At 45.2% G+C, this 14821-nt stretch overlaps 1 protein-coding gene and 1 long non-coding RNA gene across 3 annotated transcripts in view; one reads left to right on the top strand and one right to left on the bottom strand.

Moving 5' to 3' along the window:
• The window catches only part of BAIAP2L1 (BAR/IMD domain containing adaptor protein 2 like 1), a 34817-nt gene extending 21044 nt beyond the window's left edge, over positions 1-13773 (bottom strand). Inside the window, exons 1-3 of the mRNA XM_048961891.1 lie at positions 13602-13773; positions 5475-5550; positions 3035-3121 (exon numbers count right to left, since the gene is read on the bottom strand). Of these exons, the coding sequence (XP_048817848.1) occupies positions 3035-3121; positions 5475-5550; positions 13602-13652 (214 nt within the window). The 5' untranslated portion in view covers positions 13653-13773. The remainder of the gene's footprint in view (positions 1-3034; positions 3122-5474; positions 5551-13601) is intronic.
• On the top strand, positions 402-13189 carry LOC125700765 (uncharacterized). 2 transcript variants are annotated; one of them, XR_007380050.1, is made up of 3 exons: positions 402-2605; positions 5555-7659; positions 11480-13189. It is a non-coding gene; the product is annotated as an uncharacterized LOC125700765 (long non-coding RNA). The 2 variants fall into 2 exon arrangements; XR_007380051.1 differs by lacking the exon at positions 11480-13189 and adding an exon at positions 7932-11471.
• Positions 13774-14821: the final 1048 nt, after the last annotated feature.

Below are 14821 nucleotides of genomic sequence, written 5' to 3'. Positions count from 1 at the left end.
GTTTTTCCTAACTTTTCTTCCTGGTGTACTTTAAAATAGGTGTCTAGGAAAGAAAGATATGGAAATTCCACACTGCAGAATGACAAACTGTACATTCAGGTCACGTTCCTAAATTCTTGTCGCTAAATCTGAAGGACTACAAGCTTAGAAAGTTGGGGAATTTCAAAATTAGGAAAAAAAGTGGATTTAGAGCAACTTATCTTTTATTTACAATAATTGTGCTGTGAATGCAATATATTCTTCTACTTTCTCATATGAAGTTATTCTGTATTACAGTGTTCCAGGGAGCTTTCCACCGCGTGTGAAATACACAGACAAGGCACAGAAGTTTTGAATATCTGGAATATCCAGATTTCCATTTCCTTCTCGCCTCCTTCTTCTGCACCAATCTCATTCTACGGAAGAAAGCACTTGTTCTTACTGCTGCTAACAGGGAGACCATGTTCTGTGTTTCCTTATGAGAAGGAAGGACTGGTGGTGGTTTCGATACGCATCTTTACGTAGCGCTGGCAGTAAGCCTACTGTAGGTCACCCAGCAGGTTTGGGTTTGAACTTCAGAATGTCTGGAAATGACCTTCCAGCAAGCACTATTCATAAATTACAAAGATTACTGTATTTTAGCCATCTTAGGCACATAGGCTTTCATAAGTAAGTGTAAGAACTTTAATGCAACACAACTCAATTTAGAATAATACATTATTTTTCATCTGACACCACTAAAGGTGACATTGCTACAGGAAAGAGCTGAAACACTGATTCTTGCCTTATTGCCCTGTTCAGTCTTCTGAAGACTGATTTTAATAAGAAGTGTATCTGCAAAAAACACAGGTTGCTATGCTAGCTATCAGGGAAAGGGGAGAAGGGACAAGTCTTCTAATAGCTCCTTTTACAGCTGAAGAGTAGCTGCTGGCTGATGGGTGGAACACAGGGTCAATGCAAGAAGCATCCATATTAAAAACCGAAGAAAAAGCAGATCAGCAAATTATTCGTGACACATTTCTGCTGTAGGTGACAGGTAAGAAAACAGCACTGTGGATTTCTGATGACTGTAAAGCCTTGCCTTCCCATCCCCAAGCCAGGCATCCCAATTGTGGTCAGAACAGTTAAGTCGTGGGGCTTTTTGTTTGTTTGCTTTCACACAGATTAGCTTCAGGTGTTAGTTTCTGTACTTTGGATGTTTCAATTTTTATTACACAAATTAAAACACTTAAATTTGCTGGCTGTCCAAAGCCCTCAGTACTGGAAATCCAGACAATGGTACCTCAGCTTGTACTCAAGTATGAAAGCATTCCACTTAAGAAAATGTAAATGATCTCTCACTGATGCCTCCCACATTATCCCACCTTTATCTCAACATGAACTATTCTATCAGAGAGCCTGCAGGAAGAAATCTAGACTTGCTGTCTGGATTTTTCTCGCAGTAACAGTTTAAATAGGTGATGAAAATGCAGTCTTAGAGGCCTGATCCTGGAGAAGGCATGACTTTCTCAACACAAAATACTTATGAAGAATTATAGCTGTATGGAGAACATAATTAAACCCCCCAACATGAATTTTCAAGCACAATTTTGTGTCGCCCCATAGTACGAAAGATACAGATTTAATCTCTGCTCACTGATGCTTTCAAACACGCAGACAGTATCTCACAGTCAAACCGATCTCAACAGATTACTTGCATGGATTTTACCAACTTACAGAAATTGTAATTATGCTTTTCCTGATGTTTTTATTAGGTTGACTGGTTAATACTTTTAACTTGCTCTTGATTTTGTTCTAACGCTTGAAATCAGCAACTCTGTTTCCTGTAAACAGCTTGCAAAGCAAACACAGAAAGCTACATGAGGCTGTTTGCTTTTGCACTGGGAGCGGCAGAACAGCAAACAACGCTGAACACAGAATGTTAACAGTCTCCCAGAAGTGGTTTCAGAACAAATGGTAAAAATGTACGCAGGCACAGAGAGCTGTGGTCACCTCTCAAAGAGAGGCCATCCCTCACATCACCTGCAGAAACACTGAGAAGAAAATTACTCAAAACAATCCTTTAAAGTTAAGAGTAATGGAAGCGGCCAGTGTCACACCATTGAAAATGTCCTACATTACCCTTAACTGAAAGTGCAGATTGCTCATAGTAAAAGGACAATTTATCCAGTTATTTTTGTCAAAAAGCAAATGAAGCCTTTAAGCAACGTTTCCTCTTTGTAGTTCAGTTTGTACTTATATTTTTGTCAGAAATATTACTCATACTTTGGTGACAGCTTTACTTTTGTAGACTGAGCAATATCATTTCAATGCTAGCTAAAGGAGTACAAAACAAAGTGCTAAATTTTTCAGAAATTCAGAATATATTCTCAGGAAAGTATGGAACTTTTAATACATTCTTGTTTATAGCAGAAATGCTGAGTTGTGGCCTGAAGCAGTGATGGAGCACCTGGTGGGAAGGCAGGGCAGCCCAGGGAGCTCAGGTGCATGCAATGCAATGCAATGCAATGCACTGAGTGATGGAAGGGTGGAACCAGGATCCACCCCTTCCCCGCCCTCATTTAAGGGCTGGCAGTGGAGGTGAGGGTCTCACTGGAATTCCCTGCATACCTGAGGCCTTCTGAAGGTAAGCAGCTTCTTTCTTTATGCCTGTGCCCACAGCTGTTGCGTTGTTGCATTTAAGCAAACCTTCACTTGCTGCAGCCTAGGACCTTGCTGCCCTGCTGTCATTGCTGTGCTTCCCATTGTGTTACAGCATTACAGTGTTCATGTAAAATTAATCCATCTTTGACTCTCCATTTCCTCATTCAAAAACTGAACTAGAATATTAATATCTAGTATCTGAGAACTTCTAGTGATGTTCTTGATTGATCTGGTGTGAGTGGCCTGAGAAATAACGTGTTTTAAAGCAGTGTAATCCCACCTGGCTATGTACAATGCTCTTTTCCCAGTACCTCTCTACTTTACATCATCTTTATGAAAAGTCACCAGGAAAACAAAACAAAGTTTATATTTTGATGTAGTTTAAACAAAAAACAACTGAAAAACCACTTACCTAACTCTCTGGAAACAGGCGAATCTGCTGATATATCCCCAATCTTTGCAAGGCTGTCATAGTATGATCTTCCAGCCACTACCATAGCTTAAAGGGAGAAAAAAAACAAAACACAAACACTGAAATATTTTCTTCTTTCATTAATTTATGGCATTATGAAATATCAGAATCCAGGACACATAGTATGCCAAAAAGGAAATCCTACTGTTGGGAAAACTTACTCAAGTCCCTGTGCTATCTGCTAAGTTGTGAAACCGGGTGTCAGCAAGACAGGGCTCCAAAGCACTTCAGTGAAGCTGCAGCCTGTTACTTAGTTCCAGCTTTCCCATTCAGGTGGACACACCTGAATTCACACTTGGACTCTCACTTTTTTTTTCCTCTCTCCAGGACAATTTCCCCCCCATCCCACAATTTTGTTGTTTATCATTCAATTCTAGCTTTACAGGAAAAAAAAATAGGTGTTTATTACATATTGCTGAGGATTCAATTATTTGCAGTTAATCATTTCTTAGTTATAGCCAACTTAAACAGCAAAGCTTGCTTTGCCAGAGTGAACAAAACATGACCCTAACTCCAGTGAGGACAGCAGTGAGAAACAGGTTCCCCTGCACCATGCAGTGCCTGCCTTGTGTGGCCATGGTATCTAAAAATGATCTGCATTCTACAAATGTAAGACGTTATGAGGAAAAAACTGCCAAGGCTTTACTGGAAATGGCAGTGAAGAATACTGATTGAAGTATATCTTTAAATTTGGGGGGGATAGTAGTTAATTTTTTACCCAGAGTGCAAGCTAAGCAGATGCTGGCTGTTGACTTTAGAATAGCCTTTTCTGGGGAGGGATGGCATTGCCAATGTAAGTATTTTAGATACCTTTTTACTAGCAGAGGTGGCCTTTTTGGTTACCCAGCAGCATGTTTGCTGAGAAGCCACCAACTCTTCCAAATGAAACTGTTCTTCCTGAAGCCCCGTTACATCGGATGAAAGTAACTTCTCTCAGGGATGCCACGTCCAAACTTTCTGAACAGAGCTGCGCTGCTGCTGCTGACAGGGCTCCATGCATTCACAAAGAGCTTATGTCATTCCAACTCCACCTATCTAATGTTTTCTCAAGATAGCCCCGAGTCAATCTCATCTCCTAGCATAGGTGCTAAGAAAGGAAGAAAATGTGATTCATACTAACATGTATGAGAGCCCCAAGAGCTCTTCCTCAGCACTTGTTGGAATCGCTTACATAAAATGAAGCATTGATACTAGATTTGCTTTCTCAACTAGGCTCAAAGAGGGAGACCATAAAACCTATCAGCCTCTCTCCAGGACTGCTGTACACTGCTGTACCATGAATTACTGATGATAAATTGATTCCAATTAAAAAAGGGACGGAAAAAAAGGCGATATAACTTATCAATGGAAAAGAATGAAAAGTAGCTGCTCTCGAGAACAGGTGTAACTTTCAGCCCAACATGAAAACTTGCTATTTCTGGTACTGCTTATAATGGGTAAACTTATTTGCTAATGAATGAGCTTAGGTTTTACTGCAAACAAATCAACATTCCCTTATTTTCATCTCCAGCAGGCTTTGGTTTTTATCTTTTCCTCAAGTCTGGTCTAAAATTTGCATGAAGAGAAATTTCAATGTCTGTTTGGCTATGCATGACTTCTGTAGTATCACATTTCTCAGAGTACTGCCTTACATGTAGGGGAAAGACACGTCACAGGCTTTAAGGAGGCAAAATGGGGAGATTTCACAGTGCTTTAATATGGTATCAAGCAGCTCAACAGGTCTGTGGAAGTGAGGAAGAGCAAGCTCCAACAGGTCCTACAGTGCAAGCTTTGGGAATCTAGGGCCCAGGCTTGGAAAGCATTTTTTTATCTAAACAGCTTCTCAGAAATCAATAATGAAAGTGTATAATGAATGCCCTTAGATCCACATGGATGGATTCTGATTTTTGACTCCAGTAGGAAGATAGCTTCAGATGGAGCTGGGTCAGAAGGAAAAATTAATCCGTTCCTGGAACTCGTGCCTGCTCAAATTCCTCTGTTCATGAGCTTATTTACTTGGGCAGTGCAATGTGTGCAGTGGAGGAGGAACAGAGGCAAGGATGTGAATTCTTTTTTAGATCTATTACAATTTTAGTACAGGTTACTTTATGGTTACTTTATGTTCAGGGTTATTGGTGTGTTTGTTGGTTTGGTTTTGTTTTTTGCAGTAGCTCAGTGGAAAGCCTTTGAGATGCAGCTTTTGCAGAACACCACTTGAATTCAGCCAGAACCCAATTTCCCCTCCCAAATAAAAAAAAAAAGACATGTTTGTGCCTTTTTTTAATAAATGCATGAAGTTCAGTGTGGAATTTAAGCTTGTACACAAACCTCATAACCAATATGAGAATTAATCAAATGAAAATTAAGTGCTGTTACTGAAATGAACATTCTGAAGACTTACCATTAACAGCTTTCTCATAATTCTTCCCGAGATTTATTAAATTCCGCAGTCCTGGATTGAATTGTTCCATTACATTCTAGGAAACAGAAAGTTCATGTTACAGCCAAGGAAGTCAGCAGTGGAGGAAAGCATTTGTCTCAGTGCCACCTGGTTATGCACAGCATGTGTCTGAAAGGTCTGTGGGTGGCTGACAAGTAGAAGAGTTGGAGGGAGAAATGAGTTCATGGTGGATGGAAATGGAGCATTCATGGTCAACGAAGTCTAGAAGAATTGGGCTTAAGTGGGGCTCAAGAGGAATCCAGTTGTTTATAACATAGAAGGATGCTGAGTATGAAAGGAAAGTTTGCATAGATCTTCCTTGTATGAGAGGCAATGGAAAAAGAACCGTGGAAGAAAAGGGTTCTCCACTAATTGTTTTCTGAAGTCAGAGAATAACAAGAATTTTCTGATAACGGTGCAAGATTTGAGCGCTGCAGCCCCTTCCCCCCATAGAAATAAATGTGGGGAAAAGGGGGAGGAAAAAAATAACCAGATACCTGATTAGAGAAGGCTAAGAAGACTTTTTTGTTTTGTTTTAACACATCAAAACAAACTGCAAAGTCCTCCAAGTTACAGGTGGCATTTAAAGGAAGCAGTTCTCTCTGCTCTGGTTTGGAACTGCTGCTTTTTATTAGGAGAGCCATCGTTCTTGGAGAGATGCAGTGAAAATGTGGCCCTGTTTAAAATGGTTCTGAAGATTCTAGACCTTCTTTTCCCAGACCTTTCCTAACAGAACTGCAGCCATGGAATCACTCTGGGGTTTTGTAAGATCAGGAGATCCTTCAAGAAGGCGTCCTGTCATTCTGGCTGCTCTTATGGCACTTTGTAATGGCACAGCTCCTGTCCCTCTGGCACCATTTGCACAGCAGGACTTTCAAGTTTGAGGAATCCAAAACAAACATTTTGTTTACAAGAAATATAAGACACACAACCAGTGAAATAGTATCAAGATGCTGTCTGTTCCTCAACTAACAGAACGTAATTATTTCTATTTACTGCATGCGTGGACACAGAAAGCACAGGAATGCCTTCACACGTGTTTTATTTTCGGAGAGGTCATTCAGATTGAACGTCACTGTTTTGATTGTAGGGCCATACGTGGTGAACTCCTGCGAGTGTTAGAAAGCAAAGCAAAGAGTGAGCTTCAGATTCCACCAGTAATGTTTTGACAGGATGAGTAAAACACATCAGAAATGTACAGAAAGGGGAAAATGCAAAAGAAACAATGAAAATTACATGTACTGAATGCTTTTAGAATGAAAAAAGGTTTTCTCTGATTTTTTCCGGGTGTGAGCTTTATGTGAAATAACGCTTTCAGTATTTACTTCCTAATCACATTACGTATTTCATTGGCACCTGCATGTGTAATATTGCTGGGTCTGGATGATGTTACAGATTGACACACCTCAGGCTGATGGCACTGAGGGACAACATCCCCTACGGAAGGGCTTCAGTATTGATTAAATGCCCACAGTGTTGCTTCCCCCAGTTAGAGAGCTGTTCTGTCAACATATGTTGTCATTCTGTGAATGGTTATAAAGCTGCTAGGTGCTGATAAACATATATTGACATCAGCAGTGGACATGCAGTGCCAGTAATTAGCTCTGTCGCTTTTGTTTGTACAAATTTAAAGCAATGGGAATTGCTTTCTTGTATAAGCCACTGAATTCCTACCTATCCTAACACAATCACTGCAAGCAAACTTCCCTGTTGTCCCCAGGCCCTCGGTCTGTGTTAACTCACAAACCACATCCAGAAGTGGTTTGGGAATGTGTGTTTCAGGTTGGGCCAACAGTGCCAACGGCCATTCTGACAACTTTCAAGCTCCAGCATCTGGGAGCACTTCTCCCATCCCAGCTGCTTAACTGGCTACTGGAAATGTGCTGCTGTGCCAGAATGGACCTCTGGAGATCATCTCGTCCAACCCCGGGTGCTTCTGTTCTATAGGGTGTTTCTTCCTCTTACCACCTTTCTGCTTTTCCTTCCCAGCAGCGTGCTAAGGAAGATGTCTGCTGGCATATGGAGCGGATGAATCACGAGAATAGAATGGACAAATCATGGAACTGTTTTAGGATAGAGAGCCCTGTGTTCCGAGGATCCAGGGGAGGAGAAGGGCGTACATGGAAAATGTGCATACACACAGCAGGTAGGAATCCCAGTGCCACGTCAAATCTCCACCTGGTATTGAAAAATCATATTCCTGCAAGACAGATCCGCCCTTCCTTGCCCCACCCCCACAGCAAGAAGTCAGAAGCCTTGCTGCCACCAACCCCATTATTTTAATAGCAATGTCCTGATTACTGGCCTTCACATACTGATTTTTTGAATTAGTCTCCTAATAATTCCGGGGTTAAGATACAAGTGTTCTTGAAATCTTCTAATTCAGACTTGAAGCAGTGACTGCACATGCCTCATTAGTTCTCATTTAGGAGGAAGTGGAAAAAAACCCAGCAAGAATGCCCTCAGCAGCTCCCCGCCCTGCAGCCCAGCCCCGCAGATCTATTTTCAGTAGCTGCATTGAGACACGGCAGGCAGTCATAGCGCAGATTGGCGGCACTGCGGAAACACGGCACGGCTCAGCAGAGCTCACAGCTCCACAATCGCAGCTGCTCTGTGTGTGAAACTGCTGGGAACGGTGAAGAAACGCCGTGTGGCTCCGTGCCTTCGGTGGCTGGAAGCACGCAGCTCAAGGACCTTTTCTCTACTAGACCAGGCGGTCTCTGGAAGTTTTTCAGTCCCTGTGCTGCCACAGTGGCTTGTTGTTAGCAGAAGTATCTGACCAGTTTCTAGACACGAATGCCTCAGAATCAGTGAAAAGTTTTGCAGTGGAAATTTCTCTGGTAATTGCTTGGTTTAACATGGGGCATGCTTAGCTGGCCCTCCCAGCACTGCACAGGGCTCAGCTCCTTCCTCCTAAGGGTTTGTGTTCGACAGACATAAACCTTTTCTCCCCTCTCCCCACTGGAAACAATCTAATGAAATAATTTTTAGTTGATTTTTTTTCCTCTCCTCAGCATTATAGAGAAGAATACAGGGAAGGACAATTGTTTTGTCCTTACTAGAGGCTGGATTCTGAGAGCAAACAAAACCTGACCTTGCTTCCAGAGCTCACTCTTTACACAGCTGAGTGCTGCTGCCTTCAAAGCAGTGCCATTCCAGGCTGCAATGTCCCGAGCACTTTTTCAGAACAGGGAGCCTGGCAACTCCCTGTTCAGCAGATTGGTAATGCCAAGATATTTTACACCACAGCTTTTCAACCTGGGCCATTCTATGATTCTATGATCAGTTCAAATGGTTGTAATATTTTGTTGAACTTCAGAAGTTACACAGTTAAAAAAGCTATTCAGAAATCAGTTTTTATGTTAATTTTCAAATGATGTCTGACTAAGGAAAACGTCACAAAAATGGCGGGGGCTGAACCCCAGGGCAGTATTGCTGGTCGTACAGCACAGCCAGATCCGAAAACAAGCAGAGTCAGAGAAACAAAGGATTTCTGCCCAACAGAACCAGTAACTTCTAATTGCCCTAATTGTCAGCTAACTTCACAATCTTATTATCTGCCGAGGTGCACAGAGACACTGAAACAAAACCTCTGTCTCAACCCAACTAGACATGACAAAATAAGAAAAAAAGCTGAGGAAGTCGTTCACATGGCATCATCTGGCTGCACAGGCAGTAACACAGCCCAGGCCTCCTCACTGTTGATGTAGTGTCCTATATTCTAGTGACACACTAGCTCTCGTGAACAGAATAATTAACTGGAAGAGAACAGAAGGCACGTGATTAGATCCTACAGCTTTCTATTATTTAGGATGAATGGAAATGAAGGGAACACTTTTAAACAGGGCAACTGGAAACATCTTCTTATGCAGCCAATATTAGAGTTGGCACAATCGTCTGAAAAAAGAGCTGAAGAGGAATGTATTCTGATCGCTGGCATCACTGAGCCATCATATGATCTGACATGAAAGTTGCTGTGTGCTCTTTGCCACAAGAAACCAATGCTTTTTAACCAAGCTGGCAGAAAGGAGCTGCCTGAAGAGGAGCAAGCTTTATATGTCCACAAGTTGTGCATAAGTATTGTATCTTCCTCAGTTTCTGATAGCCATACAAACAACGTTAATCTTCAAAACAAATGACAGCCATTGTAAAAGTGCCTTCCTGTAAGTGTGCAGCTTTGCTTTTCACATGAAGACGCACCTCGCAGCACAATGGCTCAGCAGGTACGGCGCTGCTGAACAATGCTCAGACTGCTGGAGTTTCAAGCTTACATCCTGCAGCCACTTTGCCAAGAGTGGGTAACAATGTATTCAGCTAGAAATCCAAAATCACAACATGAACGCAGAAAAGTCGGTCTAATGTTAATTGTATGACTAGCACATAGCTATTCATAGCTAACCTCTGCATAGACACCAACAGTGTTGCTCATATTGTTCACTCAGAAAAGATGGCTTTTTTTTTAAAGTATTTTGTGTTGCTACACTAAATCTGCAAACCTTCTTGAGGAGATTCAGGAAGCCCTATAGAAAGCATATCATAACGTGCTCTCTTTTGTACATTATTACATCTCATTCCCTGCTTTCGGTGTTGAAATCCACAAAAAAAGCTTTCAAAAGGGCTGGACTCAACACATCTCATGTAAAGCCACCTCAGTCGTACATTAGCTTCATATTGTTTTAAAACAGGTCTAGCAGAATGAGAGAAAATCAGGATGACTGTTCATTCAAAAAGGCCAATTCTTATGACTAGTTATTAGTCAGCTTTATGTCTCTCCCATCAGTATGCTTTGAATACAAATATTTCCAGTTTATGAATATGTTGCCCGGGAGAGAATACAAGTAAGGTCAAGATAGATAATTTGTGCTAAGCTGGAGTTGGGCTTTACAAACACACGACCTCCTGGGGCCCCTCTACCCCCAAATTTGGATTTATACTGCAGTGATTCAAAGCAGCTCCTTCCCTGCAGCGTGCCATGGGTGAACTGCAATTCTCCTAAGGCAGTCGAATGGCAAGGCTTTTTTAAACACAGAAATGGGGAAGTCAAGGTTTTAAACTGAGTGGATCAGAAACATCCCGATGAAGCAAGCTTACCGAGTCAGCTCTACACGGCTCTGCTCAATCAGAACAGCACTGTGCCCCATGGAACAAGCAAGTCACACACTTGGGGTGGAAATGAAAACTTCTGGGTAAAATTTACATTCGTGTAGAGAAATAAGTCTTTAAAATGCAAGGTTATCAACACCTGTGAATTGCCAAGAATTCCAGAAGGCTCACCACAGAGGGCTGACACACCAGCTTTGGGCACAGCCCTCGGAGCACACGGGCAGAACAACGGGCCCATAGCTCAGCACTTCCATCCTCTGCCCCCTTTCCCCTGCTCTGCACGTGTCACCGCCCGCTGCCAGCCTTCCTCGCCACGCAGCAGGGAAAATGCAGTGCGGTGACACAGCGAGGAGCGCCGCTACCGCAGGTCACAGAGCGACGCATCTGCGGAGGCCGCGATGCCCCAGCAGCACGGCGGTGCAGGGGCTCCCGGGGCAGGGCAGTGCCCAGCAACCCGCCCAGCTCCTCCTGACTCACTGCCCCGCGCCCTCGGGCTTCGTTTGGCACGTGCCATTCCTATCGTGCGCTAAAGTGATTCTTTGGGTATTACATAAAGAGTAAATGTCAGCCTTCGTTTTGGTGTGAGCACATATTTGTGGGTTATGCTGTTTATTCAGTCAGGTTAGCTAAAAAATGTGGAGGTATTCACTTTCCCATGTTGTTGCCAACAAAAAGGATGACTAAGATAAACATACAAAGGCGTTACTTTTAGCCACTCGATGCCTTCTGTGGGTGTATTTTGGAGCTACGTATAACACGGGTTACTTTGTATGTAATAAAGCCGGTGGATTATCATTGTAAGAAAAAAGAAATGGCAAACACACCAAGCCAGGCACTCAATTTCATTTTCTGCTATTTTTCAGGTTGATCTTTTTGAGAAGCTGAAAGCCCACGTTTGGTCCTGCAGCACACGGATGCGCTACACTGAACCGGTTTTGTCAGACCAAGGCCTCTTACTGGTAGGAGAAACAAATACCGCCGCTGGTTTTACGGGTACGAGCCTGGTGCTGTTGGTGCTGTGCTGCTGGGACAGTGTGCAGCAGCAGTGACCCACTGTATGGGACAACACGGAGCATGCTCAGCGGGCAGGAAGCACGGCACAGAGGCGTTCGTTTGCTCTGAGTGAGGGAGGTGTAATTGTAGTCACAGCAGACAATGAGTACACAGGGTAGTTCTGTCTGCCTTCGTGAATTATTTTACAGATTTTAATCTTCGTACAGAAGTAACTATTTTAAAATAGACCCAGATATATTCTCTGCCTGAAACAGCCTTCATACCTTACCTGGATAAAGTTTCATGTTGTAATGAGGGCAGGGCAGAAGGGTTTCCAGGCCTGTGAGCACTGGCTATGTGATGCAACATACCAGACCTCTCGAAATACCCACACAGGGGACACTCCATCACACTTCAATATGAACTTTGCATTACTGTGTTCTTGATGGTTGCTTAAGTATCCCTTTGAATTAGTTTAAAAAATAATAATAATAAAAATAAACAAAGAAAGAAGGGGAATACTTGTGAGGAAGCAAGTACTGAGTATTAGGAAACGGTGATGTTCGTTTAGAGTTCTTTGTTCCTTTAAAAGCTGTTCTATAGCACTCAAGCAGGAGATTTTTCTTTCCTCTGTAAAACTATTTTAGCTACATTCTAGAAGCCAACAGGCAGAGCAGGGCAGTCCTTCAGCACAGCCCCGAGGAGTCAGCTTCTCTTCTGTGAGCTGTATTTACAGCCTGCTTTCCTGAGAAAAATATAATGTGTGTTTGCTTATGGCCTTGCCGTGAATGTAACCGATATCACAAAGCAGCAGATTGTTTAAGAAGACCTTCACTCATTTTAGAGGACAACATTAATAGCCAAGGAATCCTTTTTTTTTCTTTTTTTTTTCTTTTTTTTTTTCCTTCAAGTAATTTTGCAGTAATTGGATCCCTGAGTCCAGAGAAATGAAATAGAAAATACACCACGGCCCCAGTATAACTGGACTTCCCAAAAGAGTAAAGTTGACTTTAGTGTGTTGGAGGACAAAACAGCAAAGTACTCTGGTCAATGCTTTTGGAGACCTTTAAACCGTAACGACACCCTCAGAAATATGAAAACATTTGATAGTAAGCCACTAAGGTCTGGTAAACAGGAAAATAGATGAATCCCCACAAAGCTTTCTTCTGGGCTCGAAGCTGCAAATGCAGCTCTAAGTTCATTTGCATGATTAAATACATTTGCAAAATTAAGTGCTTTCCATGGCACAACGCACCGCACAGAACAAAGACTTTGGATCCTGGACTGCAATTGCCACGCAACCAAAAGTAGGATTTTGACGGGCAGGTTTCTAAGGGCATTTTGCCCGATTAAAATCCGCGTGCCTCGGGCTGTTCGTGGGGAGGAAAAGTCCAAGTGTCTGCTGCCAACATACAGAATACTTCTCATTCTACTATTAACTCGGCATTCGTAGAAAGTTTAGAATCCTGCCGACGCGAGGCGGGCTGCCCGCTCCAGCAGGCGCTGGTTTGTCCGCACAGAGCCGGGGATCAGCCCTGGGCTCAGGCCGGCACCTTCGCTCAGCCTTCAGGCCCTGCCGGGCGCCGTCCCGTCCCGGGGCGCAGCTCAGGCGAAGGACCGCGACCTCCAGCCCCCAGCCGCCCCTGAGGAAGCCTTTCTGGAGATCTCGGGGCGGCACCGAACGCAGGCGGTCCCGCTGCCCGCCGTGCCCTGAGCCTGCAGCCGCAGCCCCGTGTGCCACCGCCCCGAGCTCGCGGCGCGGAAGCGATCGCCGGGCAGGCTCTGGCACACTGGGATGGGCGAGATTACTCATGAAACGAGGATAAGGAGAGGCTCACTCCCTTTCCGCGCTCCCGGCCCAGCCTGCCCTTCGTTCCCCGCCGGCTCTGCCCTGCGGAGAGGCTCCCCCTCCCCCGCCCGCAGCAGCCCGGCGGTCCCGCGAGCCGCCCCGTCCCGCGGCGAAGCGGCGCTCCCCGCCCGCGCCGCACTCACTTTGTACGTGCTCTCCGTCAGCTTGTTCACCTCCTCGGGGTCCCGCGACATGGTGCCTGCGGGGACAGCCTCGTTCTCCGCGGAGCGCTTCGGCCGCAAACCCGCACCGCCGGAACCGACCCAACTTCGCCCTGCGCCGCTCACAAACTGTCAAAAACTTGCGGAACCAGCCGGGCAGCGCTGCGGGGCGGGCCGGAGCTCCGTGACGCGGCGGGGCGGGGCTCGGCGCGAGCACCTCCACCTGGGGCACCGCCCGCCGCCGGCGGGAGCTCTGGCCGCTCCTCCTCGGCCTCGAGGTCGGGGGCTTCGGAGCGCTCTGGTCCCGAAGCGCGGCCTGAAAGAGGCGGCCGTGCCGTTATAGGTAAACCCTTAGGGCCGTGACGGGGAGGCTCTGTAAGTTACGTCAGTCAGTGCTGGCTGAGCTGTGAGGGCGGGGATGCCCTCCTCTGTGCCGGGCTGCAGCCCCGCCTGTGAGGTGTGGGAGCTCGCCGAGTCCAAGGGCGGGAACGTTTTGTCCCGAGTCGGAGCCGCGTGGCCCTGTGGCTTCGTGCCGCTCCGTGCGGTTCCAGCACGGCCGTGCCCCGCTCAGCTCTCCTCGGGGCGGGACGCGTGGGAACGGTGCGGGGGAAAGCCGGGCGGCGCTATCTGGAAGGACTTCGTGCGAATGTGATAATGTCGGGTGTTTAAAACTCGGCACTGTGCACGTGGGGCGCGATCCGCACACTGGCACGTTGGATGTCTCTCTCCCTTCCCGTCGCTTTATTGCAGCAATAAAATGGCAGGGGATCTGCAACAGAAACTGGACTTGGACCGTAGCCCTCCGTGTTGGACTCTGGTGAGGGAGGGGGTATCGGGCTTTGGGAGCTGTAAAATACATTCCTTTGAGCGCGTGGAGGCGTTTATGTGCTCAGAACCAAAACTTACCTTCTAGGGAAAAAGTGAGCGTGCAGTGCGTTATCTGGAGCACCGCTGGGATGCTGGGCCGAGGGGTTCGTGAGAATTCGCTCTCCCAGGTAAAGTCTTTGCATGCTTCTGGTATTTATTGTGTTCATCACCTTTCTGTGATAGTCCAGTTTATAATGTTGTCTTGTAATTAGAGTGAATTATTTTGGGCTCGAGTCTGCAGTCTGTGTTTCTGGTAGGTAGTGTTTGCTCATACAAACGGTGTGCTGTGGCTGTTTGAGCACAGGGTGAAGGATCGCACTGCGTTTCCCAGCCCC

Source organism: Lagopus muta, chromosome 15, assembly GCF_023343835.1.
Source record: "Lagopus muta isolate bLagMut1 chromosome 15, bLagMut1 primary, whole genome shotgun sequence".
NCBI lineage: Eukaryota > Metazoa > Chordata > Aves > Galliformes > Phasianidae > Lagopus > Lagopus muta.
This window is presented reverse-complemented; position numbering and strand designations above follow the sequence as displayed.